Here is an 18,936-nt window from a genome sequence, read left to right on the forward strand (position 1 = left end):
TCTCCACCCTTGGGAAACGAATAACTTCACATGTGAGTGGCAGAAAGCAGCTCCTACCCCTCGTGCCTGGGTGTTCAACGACCTCACCTGAGCGGAGATGGGGCATTTCACACATCCCTGCACACTTTGTCACCAGTGCCATCTGCTGCTCAGGCTGCAGCTGCTCAGGCTGCCATCTGAAAGTCCCCAACTGCTCAGGAGGAGCAGGAATAACAATTACCATTCATAGATCACCAGGGCCATCATTACTGGTGACCTGATCCACAATTTGGGATTAATAAAAGCAAGGCGGAGTGAAATCAGCCACCTGTTTCCTACACCACATGGGACATTAACAATACAAATGTAGAATGTGCAGTCAATAAAAGATGAGGGAGGGGATTCTCACAGGCTGTGAACTCCCATCCTGACACCATGTACAGCACAGATTCAAGAAAAACTTCTTGAGCATCTCCTTAATATCGACCAATCGTTCCTGTTTAGTTTAACAGATATATGGGAAAGGCTCCTACACAGCACTGGGAGGCAATACGAATCTGCTGGTATTTCTGAATTAAACGTCTAAAAAGAGAAAAAGATGAGTATTCCTTTCTACCTTCATATCATTCTTTCCTAGTGGGAGACTGGGAAGGTAGCTGGAGCAAACCCCACCCATACTCTGGACATGGCATTATAGAAATTATGATGCCTCTATTGCAAATAATGAATAAAAGCTGGGCTTTGCTTTGGCTTTAGATTAATGCAGCCCAACCAATTTCAGTGGAGTTACCCCTGTGTTAAGTCAGAAGCATGAGCCAAATACAACAAAATAAACCTCTCCCTGGTACCTGGAGTGACTCAGCTTATGCGGGTACTGCACATACATTTGATTGAATTATACATACAGCCATAATTTTAAGAGGTTGATACAGTAAGCACCCAACACAGGGGAGAAAACCTCAGCTAAATTAAATTAATTATAGGTGTATATACTTAATACAGTTAATTGAGCTATGGAGGTTACTCAGAGTGCATGTTTGGTAGCGTCAGGTTACACCTTGTCTCTTTCAAGGGTTTCTCCTCTTGGAGCTTGTGTAGCTCAGCAGGTTCTAGACTTTGCCATGGAGCACAAGTCCCATTGTTACCTGCCCTGGGAGGGACTCGGGCTGCAGGTCAGCACTCTCAGGAGGGAGCTGATGGTTCAGGTGGTCACATCTGGAAAGGAGCACAGAGCCCATGTGACAGCAGCACTGAGAGCAGGCTGAGAGCCAGCTGCACACCTTCCCTGCAGGGACACAGGCTGAATACAGCCTTCACCCACTGCAGTGTGACCCCAGCCCACCCTGCCAGGTGACAGACACTGTGGCCTGTGTCCCTCCAAGAGAAGAGGAATTTGTCACCCTGAAGTCAGGGTGTGAGGAGCTGGGTACCCTGTACCTCTGGGGTCTCCCAGGGCAGGAGCACAGCTCCTGCCTCCACCCTTGTACGCTTCCTCTCCTGCCTGTAACAGAGCACATGTGACAATAAAAGCCCAGCTTCATCATTCATCTCAGACATCAAATTACTCCCACCTACGGGGACTACATTTGCAACTCCCTCACGTATGCTGTGACTCAGGAGTGGGACTTTTATCTTGAGAAGCAGAATGCAGATCTCAACAGCACTGCTGTCTCCTGGAGGAGATAACGTGTCTCTGCTCAGAGCCCTCGTTCTGGGCTTGCCTTCTATCACACAGCTCCATTTGGCAGGGGCTGCCTGGCGTGTGTGATAGCAGGCCCTAAATTACTTCAGAAAAACAGAGACTTATTCTTTCTATAAAAACAAATGACTAATTAAAAGTGGTTTTAATTTTGTAGTTCATATTTTCTTGGGATTGTCCCAGACTCTGGAGTCCATGCTCCACACCCTGTCCTTCTGGAGGAATTTGGCGAGGCAAAGCACTGTGAGAGATTTGTTCCCCTTCCTCTCCCTTACTCTTAAAATCCCTCCCCCCACTTCTCCCTTCCTGCAACTGGTAAACTGTGAAGAACAGGAATGTTCCTGGGAAGAAACCCAGGCAGAATTGCGTTCAGAACAAGTCAAAGATTTCTTGCATAGCTGAAGCATGTGTTTGCAATCCCCAATTGCCGGAGCACGTAAGCTCTGCCAGCGAGTGCTGTTCCCTTCAGATATGCTCAGAGAGCTCTAGGCAGTGTCCAGGGCAGCCTGGGGACAATCTGAGCTGAGGAATTGCTCCATGGCCCATCTGTTCATGGTGCCAGGCCAAAAAGGTTCTCAGTGAAAGGATGGCAAAGAGTCATCCCTATCATTCCAAGGAGCTGTGCTAGGGATGGTCAGAAACGGTGGTCTGGGACCTCCCCGAGCCACAAACTGGTTCCATGAGAGAGCTTGGCTGCTACTACCAACCTGTCAGCCCAGGCTTCAGGCAGCTTTTGGTATTGATGCCCTCCAGAATACTTAGCATGTGCTACCCCAGTAAAGGACAAAACCACAAGATCCCTAATTGTAACTGCTGGGAAGCAGTAGAGAGCCAGCAACTACAGCCTGTTCTCCCTTCAGCTTGAGAGGTGCCACTGATCCAGAGAGAAAATTACTCTTCCACTGTTCAGTGGTTCAAAACTGGAGCCTGACAGGGCCAGGAAGGATGCGAATTGGGGGCTGGGACACTGGTTGGAAAAAGCAGCTTCACTGTATTTGTGAGGAAGCTTTTGTCCTTGGCACTACATGGAGCACGCGATATTACAGGAGCATAGAGTGAGCCCTTGCTCAAGCTGGTGCTGATACTGGGGAAAAGCATCACTTGTCTTTCCAATGACCTTATTGTGTGAGCTGAGCCTGCCAAGAGCTGTCTCTCGCTCTGTGCTCCTCGTGGCCTGAGCCAAGACTCCTGAATGCTCTGTGCCATATTTGATATCACTCGGCATCACTGGCAGGCTCCCAGGGCTCACACATGTCCTGGGTGGGACCAGGACACCTCTGTGCTTTGCGGCCTCCAGCTCGTCTCACTTCCAAACAGGTCCAATTGGATTTTGCAATTTTTTGAGTATAAGGAACACCCTGAGCTTGAGGGAGGAACAGAAGGAACAGAAGTCTTCCAAAGCAAGATCCTTGACCTCCGTAGCTGCGTAGCTGTGCTGGCTCCTCTTCATGCTTCCCGACAGGGCTCCCAGGTCTTTACTAGTCTGTGGCAACAATAATGAGCAAGTAACACGTGGGGGCAGTAGAAGGCTTTGCTTCCCTGTCTGGGAGTCTGTGGTTGGAGCATCCTTGCAAGGGTCCTGAAGAACTGAGGTGCTCCCAGTTTTGAGGACCACTGTGGTGGGCACAAGCTGCTGCTGCTGCTCAGACTCTGGGATAAGGATGTTGTAGGACAAAGGGCCTTTGTGGCCTCCTGGGACAGGATGTCAACACTGAATCCTGGGATTTTGTCACTGCATCTGGTCCTGCCCCAGTTCCTGCAGGCCCAGCCCAAGCACTTCCATGCTCATGTTCAAAGCACTTTCAATGAGAAGACAGTGAGAGTGTTGTCCACAATGGAAAACTGGCTGGAGTGAAAATCCCAGAGTCAGATCCCACTGCATCCCACAGGACAAGCCTTGCTGAGCTTGTTGCACCACAGGCAGGATGGAGCCCAGCACGTCCCTTTCAGTGAGGTGAACTGAAAAAAAGAAGCCCTTACCTCATCACTGTGAAGAAAGACGAAGGCTTCAACTGCTACCATTTATTCTCTTGCAGACTTGGAATCTTCAGGTAACAGGAAAAAGCCTTGATCTGGGCTGTGAAGGTCTTAAAAGCCAAGTTTTCAGAGTAGGAATATTTCAGACAGGGCTGCAATTTACACAGTATGGCTCTAAGATTTTCTGGCAGGGCTATCTCCAGAACAGGTGTCATTTTTCCTGCTGAGTGAGCAGAACTTCAGGAATTGCTTGTCCACTTGATATTTGCCTGATTGCTCACATCAGTCTCCCCATCATCAGTAACATGGCACAAGCTGATAGAAATAGCAAGAAATGAAAATCCAGCAAAAGCCAGCCTTGTCACCAGAAATGATGATGGATTAATTATAATAAGGGGTGGGAAACAAAACAGCCCTGTGCTCCACAAGTAATTTAAAAAGAGTAAAATCAGATAAATTCCCAGATAGGAAAAGCATTTTCTGTAACTGAGGCTGCTACTTTAATTGGAAAATGCTGTTAACACAACTCTGACCGAGGTGAGGGCAAGAGCACAGCAGGGCTGGTGCAGATCTGCAAGTAAACAGCTGAATTGCGTCTCTCAGCCTCAATCTGCAAAATTCTGAAGCCAAAAGAACAGCTTTAAATGTAAAACTTCTGTTGGAGCTCATGCTTCAATTGGGCTATGAGCCAGGACATGCAAAGACTTAGGGCATTAAAAGTCTCATGGAGATGAAAAGACAGTGGGGAGTCATTTGAGTTGGCTTGTAATGCACTAAGGTATAGCAGGATCTGCCTTCATTCCCTTTAAACCAACTTGTGGGGAGGCAAACTGAGAAGACGGATATTTTATCACTTGTAATTGTTACAGCAAAAGCTAAGGCTAAGCATGGCCCTGATGGAATTCCTGTGTCCTGCACAAAGCCTGGCAGAGGGGTCCCAGCCCCAAGCTGGCTCGGCCGCTCCAGTACCTGGGATATGAAGTAGCCCCTGAAAATGTCCCAAACCACAAAGTGACCACTTCTAAGGATGTATGAGCTTCTCTGTTGGCTGTTGTTTTCACTTCAAAACATTATCTCAGACAACCTTTAACCACAGAGTAACAGAACAGGTTTGCACTTACCCTTGTCCTTCCAGGGAGCTCAAAGTGCTTTAAAAATCCCCCACCAAGCAGTGCTGTCGTGGTTCCTGTGCCATTGCACAGTGGTTCCCTGAGTTACAGGACAGTGAGCTGCTTCACCCAAGGCTGCACAACACGTTGGAATGTCAGCACAGCCCAGATCCTGGGAAGCTGGGATGAGCATCCATCAAGAAATGATGTGTCTGGCTGTCAATAAACACTGAAAAAAGCTGTGAATAGCAGCAAAGTGTGATCACCAGGTATTGCCAAAGCACAACTGGCCAAATCCAGCTGTTGTAAGGAAAAGGAAGAGGAGCAGGGCCATGTCTTTCACTGGTTAATGCTGCACCTCCCTGCATGGACTGGCTTCAGATGGACAGGCTGAGCATCACTACCAGGGGTCTATGAAATCCTTTGCTGTGACTCCTCACTGCCAGAAGCTGCTTTACAATATTCCCAGCTGTTCCCCTGAGTATCAGCTTAGACAAAATTAAAGACAAATTAATTCCCTTGGGTTTCAAGGACCCTGGGAAGTCACTAATCGGGCTCCTGCTGAACCAAAGGCAAGGAAGAACATTGTTAGCAACAAACACAGAAAATCTAATTAGAGCCACAGAATGGGTATGTGCTACTGGGGAAACCTTTGTGTCCCTCTGGACCACATTCACCACAAGGAGAGGAGCCCCAGTGGGCAGTGGGTGCTTTTATCATAGTGCCAGGGGCGCCTCCCCAGATGACAGGAGGGAAAAAAGACGCACCAAAAGCTTCATTAGCATTAAAACCTCACCCTCAGTCTTTGTCCTGGCACAGGGTTCTGGTCTGAAGGGGGAGGAAAGTGTTTCCATCTGTTTTGAGGCTGGTGTTAGGAAACCCTCCTAAAAGCCAAGGGCCAAATGCTGCTTTTTCTCTTCAGGAAACAGTCCCAGGACATGGTCAAAGACACCAACACAGGGGAGACTTTGTAGGTGCAAGGCCTGGATGCCAGAAGGGAGTTTCACCATGGTCTCCTCCGTAAGAAGCTGGCTCCAGAGTCACACCCACAAGGACACCCTCAATGTGGTAGGTGGGTGCATGGGAGCAGGTTTGCCATGATGCTTGGCCTTTAAATCTGCCAGGATCCTGGGAAAGCCATTCCAGGACCCTGTGCTTGGAGTGCTAAAATCAGAGCCTGTATATGAGACAAAAAGTCTGAAGTGTCATCTTTCTTTTGTGTTCCCAGGTGGGACTCCACCAGCACCAGAAGGAATACCACAGAGAATCAGTGGCAAGTGGATCAAATAACACCTCGCCCCATTCCTTAAAATGCAAAACACACACACATGCTGAGCTCTTGCTCAAAGCAAAGTAGCATCCTCTCCTCTCATTGTTACGTGTAACCCAGAGCCTGTGGAAGCAGCTACAGTGAATTACCATGAGAGAAAGGAGCTGGATTGAATTTGCTAAGGGAGAAAAAACACCACAGGCATGTTGTTAAGATTAAGAATGAACACTAGTTTATTCTGTTTATTCTGATTCATTTTGTTTGATTGTGCTTGTCCTAGGAAACGAGAGAGGGGATATATCAGCAAGAAAACAGGAGAGCAACAAGTTGATGGTTTAGACTTCATGCAAACATCATGCCAGTCACTGAACCAGAAGAGCTGGCTCAGAGGCAGACATTTATCTACTGGTAAGATCCTCTTGGGGAAGAAACTCAGAACGATGTGGAAGAGAGATGGTAAATTGTGCTGCAGAGCTAAGCCAAGCAGTCAGCAGAGAATATGGCATTGTTTGGGTTTTTCTTTGTTTTCCTCCCCATTCCTCCCCATTTCTCCCCATTTATTATTAGAACAAAGAATATTTTTTTCTGTAAAAATCTTTGTGCCTAAAGAGGTAACACTGGGGTGTGCTCCTGCACCAGAGCTGAACTTCTGGGTAGCTTTGCTTCAACTTGCTGGATAAAATCATAGTAAAACTCTTAGCTATGGATCTCTGTATGATCATTACCTCAGCTTCAAACACCTACATTTACAGCTCCTTGTTTGTGGTGATAAAATGTATCACCATGGTTTCAACTTACTAGAAAGTCTCTCCCACCAGCTGCTCTCTGTGGAAGTGTCAGAGGAAGGAGGTGGCCAGAGAACACAAGCTGTGGCTGGCCAGGAGCAGAAGCTGTCAAACACGAGGCATCTGGAGAGGTGAGGAAATTCAGGACAACTTCTTGGTCCAGCAGATAAACCTTCCTGCCTTTTTTTACAGATGTGATGCGTTTACAGATGTTCCCTGAAAGGGGCAGCAGAGACCAATCCCACACAATGAACAGAAAGAGCCGTGCTGATCAGGGAGAAATAGAAATAAAGAGCAAGAATTATTTGCAATGTTTCTTTTCCTTGGCATACAGAGGCTCCACCATGTGTCCACTCAAATAAAAACAGCTTGGACCTATACAGGCCAAACTGGGGCTGCTTGGTACAATCTTGATCAACTGTGTGATCACTTCCTTCAGCTGCTTTTGAGAGGAGAGCACCAACCCTGCCCAGATGTGGTTGGGTGTGCAAACATTGTGAAGCTCTATATAATGCACTGGTTAACACCTACGCCACTACAGCAGCACAGCACCTTTGGGTTGGCTGGGGAACTGGGGAACAGTGCAATTTGGGAAAGGTTTACTAACAGGCTCATGGGTACCTGCACTGCAGCTCATCACTAACACAGTTTGGCTCCCACCTAACATTGAAGGAGGGAGATGAGGAAAAAGGCTGCTGAGGCTATCAAGCTTCCCAACAGTCCATATTGGTGTGAAGTAGGGAAGCCCATCTTGGACTATCTTTACAATCTCTCCAGGCTCTCTTGAACCACTCAGAGTTAATTCTACAGCTGATCCAAGTCGCTGCCTGGAGAAAAAGGCACAGTTATTTACCTGCAGCAAATCTCATATGCGTTACTTCATCTCTTATCCCAGCCTGTCCTGTTGCTTTAATTGCCTTATGCCCCTCTCTAGCACTGTCCATAATCCCCAATGGAGAGGATGGTTTTGCTGGTGAGGATATCCAAGAGCTCCAACCATGGGACAACAGGCACAAACCATGCACCAGTCTCTTAATCAAGGATTTGAAAGAGGTCTAAGATTTGAAAGCACCAAAGCAAACAGTGGCCAGTGTGAAGTGAGAACCCAGCAGAGGAGCCGAGGCAGCAAGAGCTTTACCAGAAAACCAAGAACCCTCTCTGGCCCTGCTCTCAGGATCACACAGCACACCAGCAAATCTGGCTGCAGACTGAAATCTTGGCTTCCCCTGAAGCCAATGGCAAACATCCCACTGGCTTCAATGGGAGCAGGACTTCATGCCAGATCTCATGCTTCCCATTCCTTTGCTGTAGCCATGAGAGCAAGCTTCCCTTCCAAGACTGTGTCTGCAGCTAGAGCCTCCAGGAGCAGGAGAATGGCTCTCCTTGCAGCTTGAGAAGTATCAATGGGAAATGAAAGACTTATTTTTAACAGAAATGGTGACTGTCCTAGAGAAAAACTTGCTTAGAGTTATGGGGCTCTCTGGAGCCATTTCTTTCTCCTTTAAAAATTCCCTTAGGCTTTAGGTTCCCACAGGGTGCCCAGCAGCTCAAGCACAGCTTTTGGCTGTGATGAAATCACAAGTGGGGGAAGTGGTTTGAGCTGGGTTATGCACCTATCAACACTCATTTCTCCCAGTTTTAACATCTCTCATTCCACACCTGCTCACCCAGCAGCACCTGGACACAGTGGGACTTACAGCAACACAGCAAACAGGCAGGAGAAAACTAAAGTTTGCCCATTTCTGTTTTTATCACAACAGAGTTGATAAAGGAAGGTGAAGAAAGGGATGCTGGAAGAGCTGTGCACTGACCACACAGGGCTCTACGTTTGCTCTGGCACGAGCATCCCTCTGCTGAGATGAGCATCTAGAGACCCCCAAGCTGTTTGTGAGGTGGCAAGGTCATGTCTCTCATTTCCTGCAAACCTTTGCTTTCCTTGGCAGAAATGAAGGATTTTGTTAGGGAAATCTTGGTGGGTGTTTTGTGATCAGTCAAGCACAGCAGATTACTCGAGGGTGTATACAGGACCTCCCGTCTTCTTGACGCAGGAAAATGATTCTGCTTGCTCCAGAAATTCAGGAGTCACCAGCATGGTGCTGACCACCTGTATTATTCCTTAGGTCACATGGCAAGTCTACTGGACAGATTGATGTCTGTACAGCTGACTGTTTGCATATCAATTCTAGAGGCAAAGGAAATTCTTCAAATCCCAAAGCACAAATGCACACTGCTACAGAAAAGCAGGTGGAGATGTGCCAAGTTACAGCTCCTTAGCTGCTGCCCCTGTAAAGAATGCCCTGCGAGGAAAACTGGAAAATATTTCACGAAAGAGCAAAGATAACACAAGACAATCTGGCAAAGGGTAGAATTTAATATTAATGGCTTTCCGTTAGTCACTGTACTTCCTGTTCCTAACTTAACCCTCTAAAATCAGCAACAGTCGAGGAAGGGCCATAAACTTTTGCACATCTAAAAGGTCTTTCACCGAAAGATCTCAGAGAGCTTTGCAAATGTCAGGGACTTCTGAGGGATAGCTTTTCCCTGAGGAGGACTGTCCATGTAGCCAATGGGCAGATGTGCCTTTGGGTGCAGAGACCAAACACTGAAATTTGGCTGCTCTGTAAGAACATCTTTCTTCCTTGCCTCCCAGGTTTCTGTCATCACAGGAACACAAAAATGAGAGGAGCTGGGCTTCCCTTGAGCTCAGTGTGAAAAAAACCTTCCTTCATGGACAGATGGATAACAGACACACAGCAGGGATGTACTGGTGTCATTTCAGCCCAGCAGCCACTTTAGGATCTTGTCCCTGGAGATCTCGGGGTTACACAGAGGCACCTCATGGCTGTGCCTGGCTCAGCTGCTGGTGTGTCTGAACATCACCATTAAAGCACACTGAAACCTGCCTTGAAAGGGAGCTGGACCAACCCCACCTCCCCATCCTTCCCTGCCAACTGGTGCTTGCCTGGAGGAGTACAAAATTAGTCCAAGCAGATAAGAGATGGACAACGTGGCTCCTCTGAGACCTGCAGTCCTTTGCTCAGAGGGGATCCTTCTATGCCCACCCACATCTTCCTCTAACCTGGCAAAGTACCTGAATTACTGAGCTGACTTGCCAAGAGAGATTTAGGCTGGAAACCTCTCTAGAAAGATGTCTCTCATTAGGAGCAGGGAGCTGGTTGGGGCACAGAGCTGGGAGAGGAGTGTTACTTATTCCTGCCTCACGCTGGGCCCTTCGGACACTCTCCTCTCCTGCAAGATGCACTGTTCTGTGACTGCTGGCAGAAATTAATGAGCAGAGCTGGTTGAAACACTTTCCATCAAAACAGTGTTTCTGCTTTGCCAGAAGATAGTTGAAAAATTAAGTGGAAAAATTAGAGAAGAGAGCATCGGTTTTGGCTGACATTGTTGGTCCAAAAATCCCAAACTTGGGATTTTTTAGCCAAAAATGGAAGCATTTGGGGAAGGCAGGGGAGGAAAGGGAGGTGCCTGGCAAGACTCAGTGATACCCTGAAAAACATCTACAAAAATTTTGACAAATATGAGGGTGTTTTTGTCAATTTTATCTTTTTTTTCCATAGTGAAGGATACTTCTGCTTTTAGAACCCTTCTACACGGAGGCTGAAAACAAGTAAATAAAGCTTTTTCTTTCTTACACATATGGCTATAGATCCCCCATAGTTTGTGGCATAAGCACAGGCAGCAAGTCCTCTGGAGAGACACATCAGAAAGACCAGATCTTTCCTAGGAGCTGCCCAAGAGCCCATTACCCCCAAACTGTAACTCTCAGAAAGGGACACACGCAGAGCTGATGCTGCTGTGAGTTTGTACAGCTGATGGGAAGCCTCGATAACCTTTCAGTTGCCTTGCACACAAATAAACAGAGCCATGGGGACAGCCAGGGAACAGGGGTTGTGATGGAAGGTACTGTGCACACAGCTGCTGCAAAACCACCCATGCTGAACACTCAGGCAGCCACAAGCAGAGTTGTTGTTGCAGGGAGAATGGCACATGAATACCTGGGAACCCACAGAAAGTTGTTTTCCATTTTGCTTACACAATAATGTGGTTTTTCTTTTTCCCCTTTAAAATTGTTTCTTCAGCAAAACATGGTTAGGAAAAAAAAAAAAAAGAGATGGAATCTTCCTTACCCTCTGGGAAATGTGACTGACAGCATTTCTTGGGCTCAGTGTCACTGTCCCCTCCTCACAGCACTGCTGGCCAGTGATGTGAAGTGACAGGGGGAAGAAGCCACGAGCGAGAGCAGCCGGCAGCTTCAGGGTGATGATGCCTGAGGAGAGCAGAATTCCAGTATTCCAGCAAGGCCCTCCTTCCTTGACAAAACCTGGGCATGAAACAGAGCTGACAGTGCTGAAGCCAATGCAGCAGCAGAGGTGGCACCAGCTCTGTGAGAAAACCGAATGTTGTTATTGATTAATGGGGAGCAGGGGAGGTTCAATTTATAGTGATTTTCTAAGGAATCAGACCACAATTCTGGACAGGATTTATATTTTAAACACCACCTAATTTTTAAATTCAATCTAGATGTGGATTTCATACCTTTTTCTTAATGAGAGTAGCACTGGAGGAAGAAGGCTCAGGAGTTCTGCTGTGTCCTGGCAGGGAATTGCTGCAGGTCCCCTTGCTGACAGCCCGAACTTGACTCTCATCCCACCACAGCCTGGGGTTACAGCCCCAGCCACTTCCACCACAAGCAGCTCTGGCTCAGAGCTCCCAAAATGATAAAAGACTTCTTGTGTGATCATCTCAGGAGGGAAGTTTGGTGCCAAACAAAGCTGCAGTCTGGTTGGGTCGTTTTGTCATCAGAGACAAAATCAAGGGGAAAAGTACAGAGCTGGGGAAATAAATGGAAGCTGAAAAATGTTCCAATAATGTCTTTTCCAAGAAAATTTAAAAAGTCCAACCCAAGAATGGCTCATCTGATTTTGCCGGACAGGCTGCACTGATCTTGGTGCAACATGAAAGACTTCTAGAGGATTCCCCTTTTTCATCAATCCCTCAGCAGTCCGAGTACTTTCACTCCGGAAGGCTCCAGTGATGGTGTAGTGTGCAGTGACCTCACAGAAAGCTGTCAGTGATCCTTCAGCAGGTGATGGTTTGTGGGGTGGTGGACCCAGCCCTGCAGACTGGGGAGCTACCAGTGCTCTCCTGGTGAAAAATGAGTATTTCCTTCCATTCCAGGGCACATGGAGAGCAGCATCCCATTCCATTCTTCCTGACACCATCAGAAGTGTGAGTGCATGGAAAAGGAGCACATCTGGCACAGATCTTCTCTGCCTGAACTCCACAGCACACTAGTGTCTGCACTGACACTCTTCAGCAAGAAGAAAATACTCCTTTCCCCATGGAAATGCTCCACATGGTGTTGGGCAAAGCCCAAAGGAACATTTGGTTTTTACTCTACCAAAGAGTCCTCCAGCAGTGGTACTTGGTGAGCATGGGGCTGATGTGGGGATAAAGTGTTCCATATTTTGGAACGAAATTTCCTTCCAGAGCAAGCAGGGTGCTGCCAGCTTGCTGCAAGAGACAGCTGAGGCTGCCATGGACACAGGAGAGTGAAGGGAGCAGGTGAAGTTGGTGGAGGCAGAAGTGACATCCAAGGAAGGGAGGAGAGATTCTACTTTCCTCCTGATCCTTTTGTGCCAGAGCACCAGAGCCATATGGCCATCTGCCTTTAGTGACCTTGGCTGAAGCATCTTAAATAAAAAAACCCAACTGAGCTCACAGGGAAGGGCAATGGCTTGGGTAGAACTGGGGATTAGGAATAAGAGGAAACCAGCAAACGGTTACATGCAAAATAGGCAAACTAAGTATATAATCCCACTGGATTTATAGGAGAGATATTGGCACATACCAGGAACATTTCAAGCCAAATGTATGACAGCATTCCTTACACCCCTCCCACCCATTGCCATATCCCAGCTTAGTGCAAAGCCCTTTGGCTTCCCCAGGCTTAGAGCTACATTTTATTGTTCAAACAGGTCAACAATTGCAATCAGATGTTGACTCCAGGCAAGGCACAAACACAATGATGTGTTAATGTACAGCACCACTTGGATGGAATTTCTGCAGTTTTGCTGCTGTGAATGGTCCTGTGAAGGGTGGCAGCCGCGCTGGTATCTCCCAAGGCTGCCTCTGAAAACCAGGAAGCCCATCAGTGTTGTGCCACGAATCTGGTGTAAGATCAGTAAATGAGCTCTGTTATTAAAGTATAAACTCCATTTCTGGAAATCATTTTGGGAGGAGGGCTCTCACTCCCAGCTCTACTTTGGTTTGTTATAAAATCATAGAATCGTTTGGGTTGGAAAAGACCTTTAAGATCATCAAGTCCAACCCAGCACCGCCAAGTCCACCACCCCACCATATTCCTGAGTTTTTAAGGCTGCTTTAGAAAGATCTCCAGGAAGTGTCCTTCTAACAAGAACTGAGGTAGAGTGGGATACAGATGATGGCATCTTTGTAAGACAGGATGGGAGACGATCCTACAGGTGTATCTGTGTGCAGCTGACTGCAAAACAAACCTCCACCATGCTGGGGGGAGCTAAACAGTACAAAGATTCTGGCTAGTGCCTACAACAAAGACATCCAAAACACTTGGCACTGAAGTAATTCCGTTTATTTCACACCAGGGGAGAGTGCAGCTAGGTTATGCAGATACCTTCCCATTGGATGGGATAATTTTGCTCCAATATAAATTTCCACATGCTCAGCACTGTTCATTGTCAGGGGGTGCCCATGGGGCTGCTGCCATTGAACACACATCGAGCTGCTGCTCCCTCCCAGCTCCGGCACAGCAAGAACAAGCTTCCCCAAAAGCACTCTCAGAATGTCTCTCTCCCCAGGCAGAAGCTTCCCCCTCCTCACAGCCTGCCCAGGCACACACAGAGATATCCCAAACAGAACCTGGTGCACTTTTCCCGGACAGGAATATTCTACTGTTGTGTCACTGACCACAGACCTGGCAAGGCATTATTCAGGTTTTAACATCCCTGTGCTTTATTTTGCAACCTGACCAGGACAAGACCCATCATTTCTTGGTTTGTTAGCACACGGAGAAGTCTGAAGTGCCAGAATTTTGCTTCCAAATGACCTTTTACACCGACCACAGCAATTAAACAGTTGGCTTGTATTTAACCAAATCCCAGTCTCAGTCAAGTATTACACAGATGCATAATGTACCACTTACAACTTCACTCCTCTCTCTTAATTTTCATGCTGTTGGGTTCACTTTGTATTTTTGTTTCAAGTTCAGAAACCTTATTAAAGTTGTTATGGAAAAAATAAATTTATTATTCAACATATTCAATTTGTTCAAAATGGAATGACCCAATTTTTCTTTTTGTTTTTCTTTTTTTTGGCTTTCATTTACAACTGGTTCCATTCAGTTTGACTGTTTTTATCTTTTTCTATTTATAACCAGCACCAAGAAGAAAATTACCATGGATACAGTACATATGCAAATTAGCTAATGGAAAAATATATACATTTCACTCTGTAATGAGAAAACTTAAATGATATTATTGCCATGGAGAATATATCCCTGTATTATAATAAAATATCAAGCAATAATCGACTGCTAAGATTCTTTTCCATCGACAAAAAATAGCACCATACATGAGATAGTGAGAATCTACACTCAATAACACAATTGTGCAACTAGAAATGTACAGTACTTTAGTACAGAGTATTGTTTACAATATGGAAATACCACCACTGCCATCAAAAGAGCATCAATCTCTTATGAACAACTAAGAAAAGTATTGTCATAGATATACTGAAACAAACAGCTTTTCTTTTCACCAGAATGTGGTAACTTGAGGGCAGAGCATAGCTGTGACTTCATCGTAAAGCTCCTATAAAGTGATAAAAACCAGAAGTGCAGGAATATTGAAGAGAATTAAATTTCTTTTGTTATAATTATTTTTCTGGCCATTGTAAGATGGGAAGGTTGTCACCATGTGAAGTAAGAGAGCTGAATAAAATGGAGCTGTGTCGTGCATCAGTTTTGAATTAATGTTGGCGGGTTTAATTATAAAAAAATAAAAGGTTGATGCATGGTAATCTGTGAGAGCAAGAGAGGTGGTTTTTCTCAGTGCTCAGGCAGTTGAAAAAAATCCTTGTAAATTCCTGTTTCCATATGTAGGACCCAGAACTTGGACCCAAGTGTCCTTTGGGTGCAGAACCCAGCAGATTGGGTCAGGCCACAGGTCTAACCAGCCTAGTACCCTGTTCTGGACAGTGGCCAGTAGGGAATTACTACTAAAAAACACAAAACCTAAAATCCTTCCTCTCCTATGTCCTACCTTTTGCCTAGAGAGGGTCACAGATCAGCACCAGAAAGAAAATGTTCCCTGCTGTGGAGAAGCACCTTTGATTCCCAGCAACGATAATTCACACAATTCTGCCAAGGTAACAGAGAAAATGTTGCCCATGAGAAGAAAAACAGCAAATTCCAAACCGAGTGTGGAGGACCCAGGGGTGGCTGTGGGGGCAGGGAGGCAGCAAGGACAGTTCCAGTGTCACAGGCAAAAGGGAAAACACCACTATGAATTACTAATATAAACCAGGTCCTCTGGGCTCTGTCAGATCTCTTGGAACTTTCTCATTAGCAGTTCTTCTATCTGTTGGTTTGCCTAATTGAGTATCACCTGGTCTTGCCCTGTCACCACTGCCAGCAATTTTCCATTGATCACTTGCTAAGCACTTACACAACCTCTGCGCTGGGTGAGAGGGTGGGAATAACAGAAAAAGGAGGTCTGATCCTGATTATAAATTGCCAAAAAAAAAAATCCAGTATAACAAAAACCAAGCTGGAATCATTTCTCTGATAGAGAAAATCATCTGAGGCATTGGAAAGCAGATCTGTTTGAGACAGGCACTTGAGAAAAAATGGTGCGCAAATGTGCCCTTGTGCAGCAGGCCAACCCTAGTGCACACACACTCATTTGCACTAACAAGTACAGATGTAAATGTGAAGCCCACACAGGATTAATCTGTTGATGAACATTATCTCCCTGTGCTTGAAAAATTCAGCCCTTAATAAAATGCTAATAGGTTATTCCAGTGAGGTACTGGATATGGAAAGAATGGTAATAAGCAAAAATTGCTTTAAAGACATGTTAGGTACTAAGAGTCTTTATCCGTCCTTGCATTGACAAAAAGAGACAACAGCAACAAAGACAACCTGGGGCCTGGTGTGAGCTGCAATCCAGCCTGGCCCAGGGGCTGGGGGAGTAGCTGGGCTTGGTTCTGTGCTTAGGTCCAAGGAGTCAAACAGTCACACACAGTCCTAGAGCGAGTACAAAGCTGCAATTATCCAAAGAGCTCTGTTCTGTCACAAGGAGTGGGCTGAAACTCAACCATGGCCTTGGGCCTTGGCAAGGGAAATGATACTTGTTGGAGCAAGATGTGATAGGGAGACACTGATGTGTGTGACAACGGAGGGGACAAGCCCTGCCCTGGGCAGAGCCCCTGTTTCAAGTCTCACATCACAGAGAAGAGTCTGGTTTAAAGTGCACAGACATGGCAGAGAGTATTGTGTGTGCAGCACCTGTAAGTGCTCTTACAGCAGCAAATCTGATAGCACCAAACCTGATAGCACCACAAAAGTGAGACAGGGAGCATTCAAATACAGCGAGTGAATTCCCAACCCCTCCTGAAAGCAATGGAAGTCTGAGCCCTTTGGCTTCCACAAGCTCCAGGTTATACTTTGAATGTCTTGTATCCCTGACTACTTCTGGCTTCTCCAAAGGCTACATAACCTCAGCTGTATAAAAGAGCCCAGAGATAGGAAACACCTGTTCTGCTCCCCACTACATCCTTTTCATAAAGACTGTTCCAAATTCAGTTTCTGTTCCAACCCTATCCAGTTTCACAGTCCTCTTATAAGAACCAACACTCTCATTATCTGATTGACTTCTAAAAATTGGAGAGCTTAGGCCAAGCAATCCCTCAGTGAGCTCTACTGGATGAAGGGATTTCTGGCTCCTCCCATCTCATGTAAATCATTCTTGTTTAAAAGTAACTATCTACGGCTGTTAATAAGCTTTCATTAAGCTCAGAGAAAAATTAGGTTTCATAAAAGAAAACCTGTTATTCTGGGGAAAAGAGAGGATTGTTTTTTAAAATTAGAAGTAAAATCACTCCCTATTAGTGGCTCTAAAAATATGACTTGGAATGTTGGATATAATTATACTGAGTTTTCTGTAGGAAATTCTGTAGGATCCTCTGCTATCAATTTTCACAAGCTTTTACAGAAAATCCTCTTTTTAAACTAAGCCTTTCATTTATTTGTGTCCCTCCAAGCCCACTCTGCCATGAGATAACTGCTGGGAATTGAAAACAACAGATAAAAGCCAAGATTAAAAGATTAAGTAATGTCTCTACCTTTGCTGAATTATTTTGCCAGAGGCCTTCCTCCATGGAGGTACCCATATCCTTATCCAATGTAATCACTTTGCAACTCTTGTCCTTTTCTTCAATGGTAGCAAGCCATCCAGTGGCTGGTGATTTAATATATTAAAGTAAAAAGCATTAATGAAAAATGTGAGGATGTCAAAATACTCAGAAATTATTGGCTCCTTGAGATGACCCTTTCTGTGTGTTTTTAAGGTGGATGAGTGGATGACTTTGGTATCCAGTCTGTAGAATTAGTTTCAAGTCTCATTAGGTATGCTTTGGGATCCACCACACTGTAGCAACTCATGAAGTTCCAGTACTCAGACCTACTAGTCCGTGATTTACACACAAACAGCTGGAAGACTCTGAGGAGTGGCACAGGTTCATTAACTCTTCTGCTGCATCTTGTTTGCATAAAAGTCTCTGCAAGTCTGGCAGCAGCGCTGGTACCACCGCATGTCCTGGCACAGGTCCTTCTCGCGGATCACCCTGCAGTACACTGTCCACTGGTCCCCCGTGCACTTGTACGTGAGGGCAGCTTGGGAGGAGACAAGAAAGGAGAAACTACCAGATTAGCCAGAGAACAGCACTGTGGGTGTGACCAAAATCCCTGCACCTGAGGGGAGGGAGGGCCACCCTTGCTGCCGGCACTGGAGAGCAGGTGATGTTCTCTCCACCAAAATATCAGGCTCTTGGAAGTGCTTCCTTCCTCCCCTGGACATGAATGGGGACTGCAAACCTCCTCATGTTGCACCTACTTTGTCTCAGAGGCAAACAGGCCCGGATGAACAAAACATCCAAAGATTCAGCCCAGATTTAAGGCCATGAACTCCATGCTGCAGTCAATGGGATGGAGATGAATAAATCACACATCTGGCAAGAACACCTGAGACAGACCTTATGAATCTGAGATGGGAGAGTTCACATAATAGAAACTCAGCCACAAATAAGGCTAGAACTAATATTTTAGAGGTCCAATGTCCCTCGCAGGTTGTGAAGGAAGACAGGAAAGAAGTGACAGAATAAACCCCTCTGAATGTGTCTTCACTGAGAGACACTGGACACAGACGTAAAAGTCAGGTGAGGTGACCTCCACACTTAGATACTTCTGCAAATGTTATCCAGGACAAAAAAACCATTCTGAAGCAGGGGACAAGGCCACATGGGTCCTGTAGACTACTGGAATTTTTTCTGGTTTTTGTTTTTTTTTTTTTTCCCTGATGCTTCCATTGCAGAAAATAGAAAATTCTGTTAAAGATAATCCAATTAGAATTGTTTATAAGCAAGAAGAGCAAAACACTCAATGATATGTCTTTCTGCTAATATCAAACATCACTGTTTCTAGCCCTGGTGATTCCAAGCCTGGTTTAGAAACAAAAGCAGCCCAAATTACTTGCAGATTACTTTCAGCAGGGATTTGAGCCTCCTCAGTCTTCTAAACATGTGAGCATTTTATTGCTTGTCCTAAAATGTGAATTAGAATGGATTTCTTGTCTCATCAGTGTATCAAGGGCTTACTTCTCAAATGAAATGTTTTCCTTTCACTATGTTCTTAGTGCTAAAATACCTGGGAAGTACTCTTGTATGGTCTTTACACAAGAGGTTAGAAGCACCCCAGCATGAGTGCATTTGCAAGAATGGAAGTCCCCATTTTCTCTTTAAAACATCTGGTGAACTTTTGGGGAACAAATTTCAGTTCAG

The 18,936-nt window shown here is 45.8% G+C and overlaps 1 protein-coding gene across 4 annotated transcripts in view; it reads right to left on the reverse strand.

The window, feature by feature from the left end:
- Positions 1-4,261: 4,261 nt before the first annotated feature.
- Positions 4,262-18,936, reverse strand: part of ADAMTS17 (ADAM metallopeptidase with thrombospondin type 1 motif 17) — a 166,475-nt gene continuing 151,800 nt past the window's right edge. For 2 of the 4 annotated variants that reach the window (XM_042039417.1, XM_042039416.1), the window contains one exon: positions 13,432-17,773. In XM_042039417.1, the coding sequence (XP_041895351.1) occupies positions 17,622-17,773 (152 nt within the window). In that variant the 3' untranslated portion in view covers positions 13,432-17,621. Of the gene's footprint in view, positions 7,087-13,431; positions 17,774-18,936 lie in introns of those variants that run through there. The other 2 variants (XM_042039414.1, XM_042039415.1) reach the window with 2 other exon arrangements.

The sequence above is a fragment of the Corvus kubaryi genome, unplaced genomic scaffold, assembly GCF_017639235.1.
Source record: "Corvus kubaryi isolate FWS band 111438036 unplaced genomic scaffold, C.kubaryi_AGA036_p1.0 37394, whole genome shotgun sequence".
In the NCBI taxonomy this organism is placed as follows: domain Eukaryota; kingdom Metazoa; phylum Chordata; class Aves; order Passeriformes; family Corvidae; genus Corvus; species Corvus kubaryi.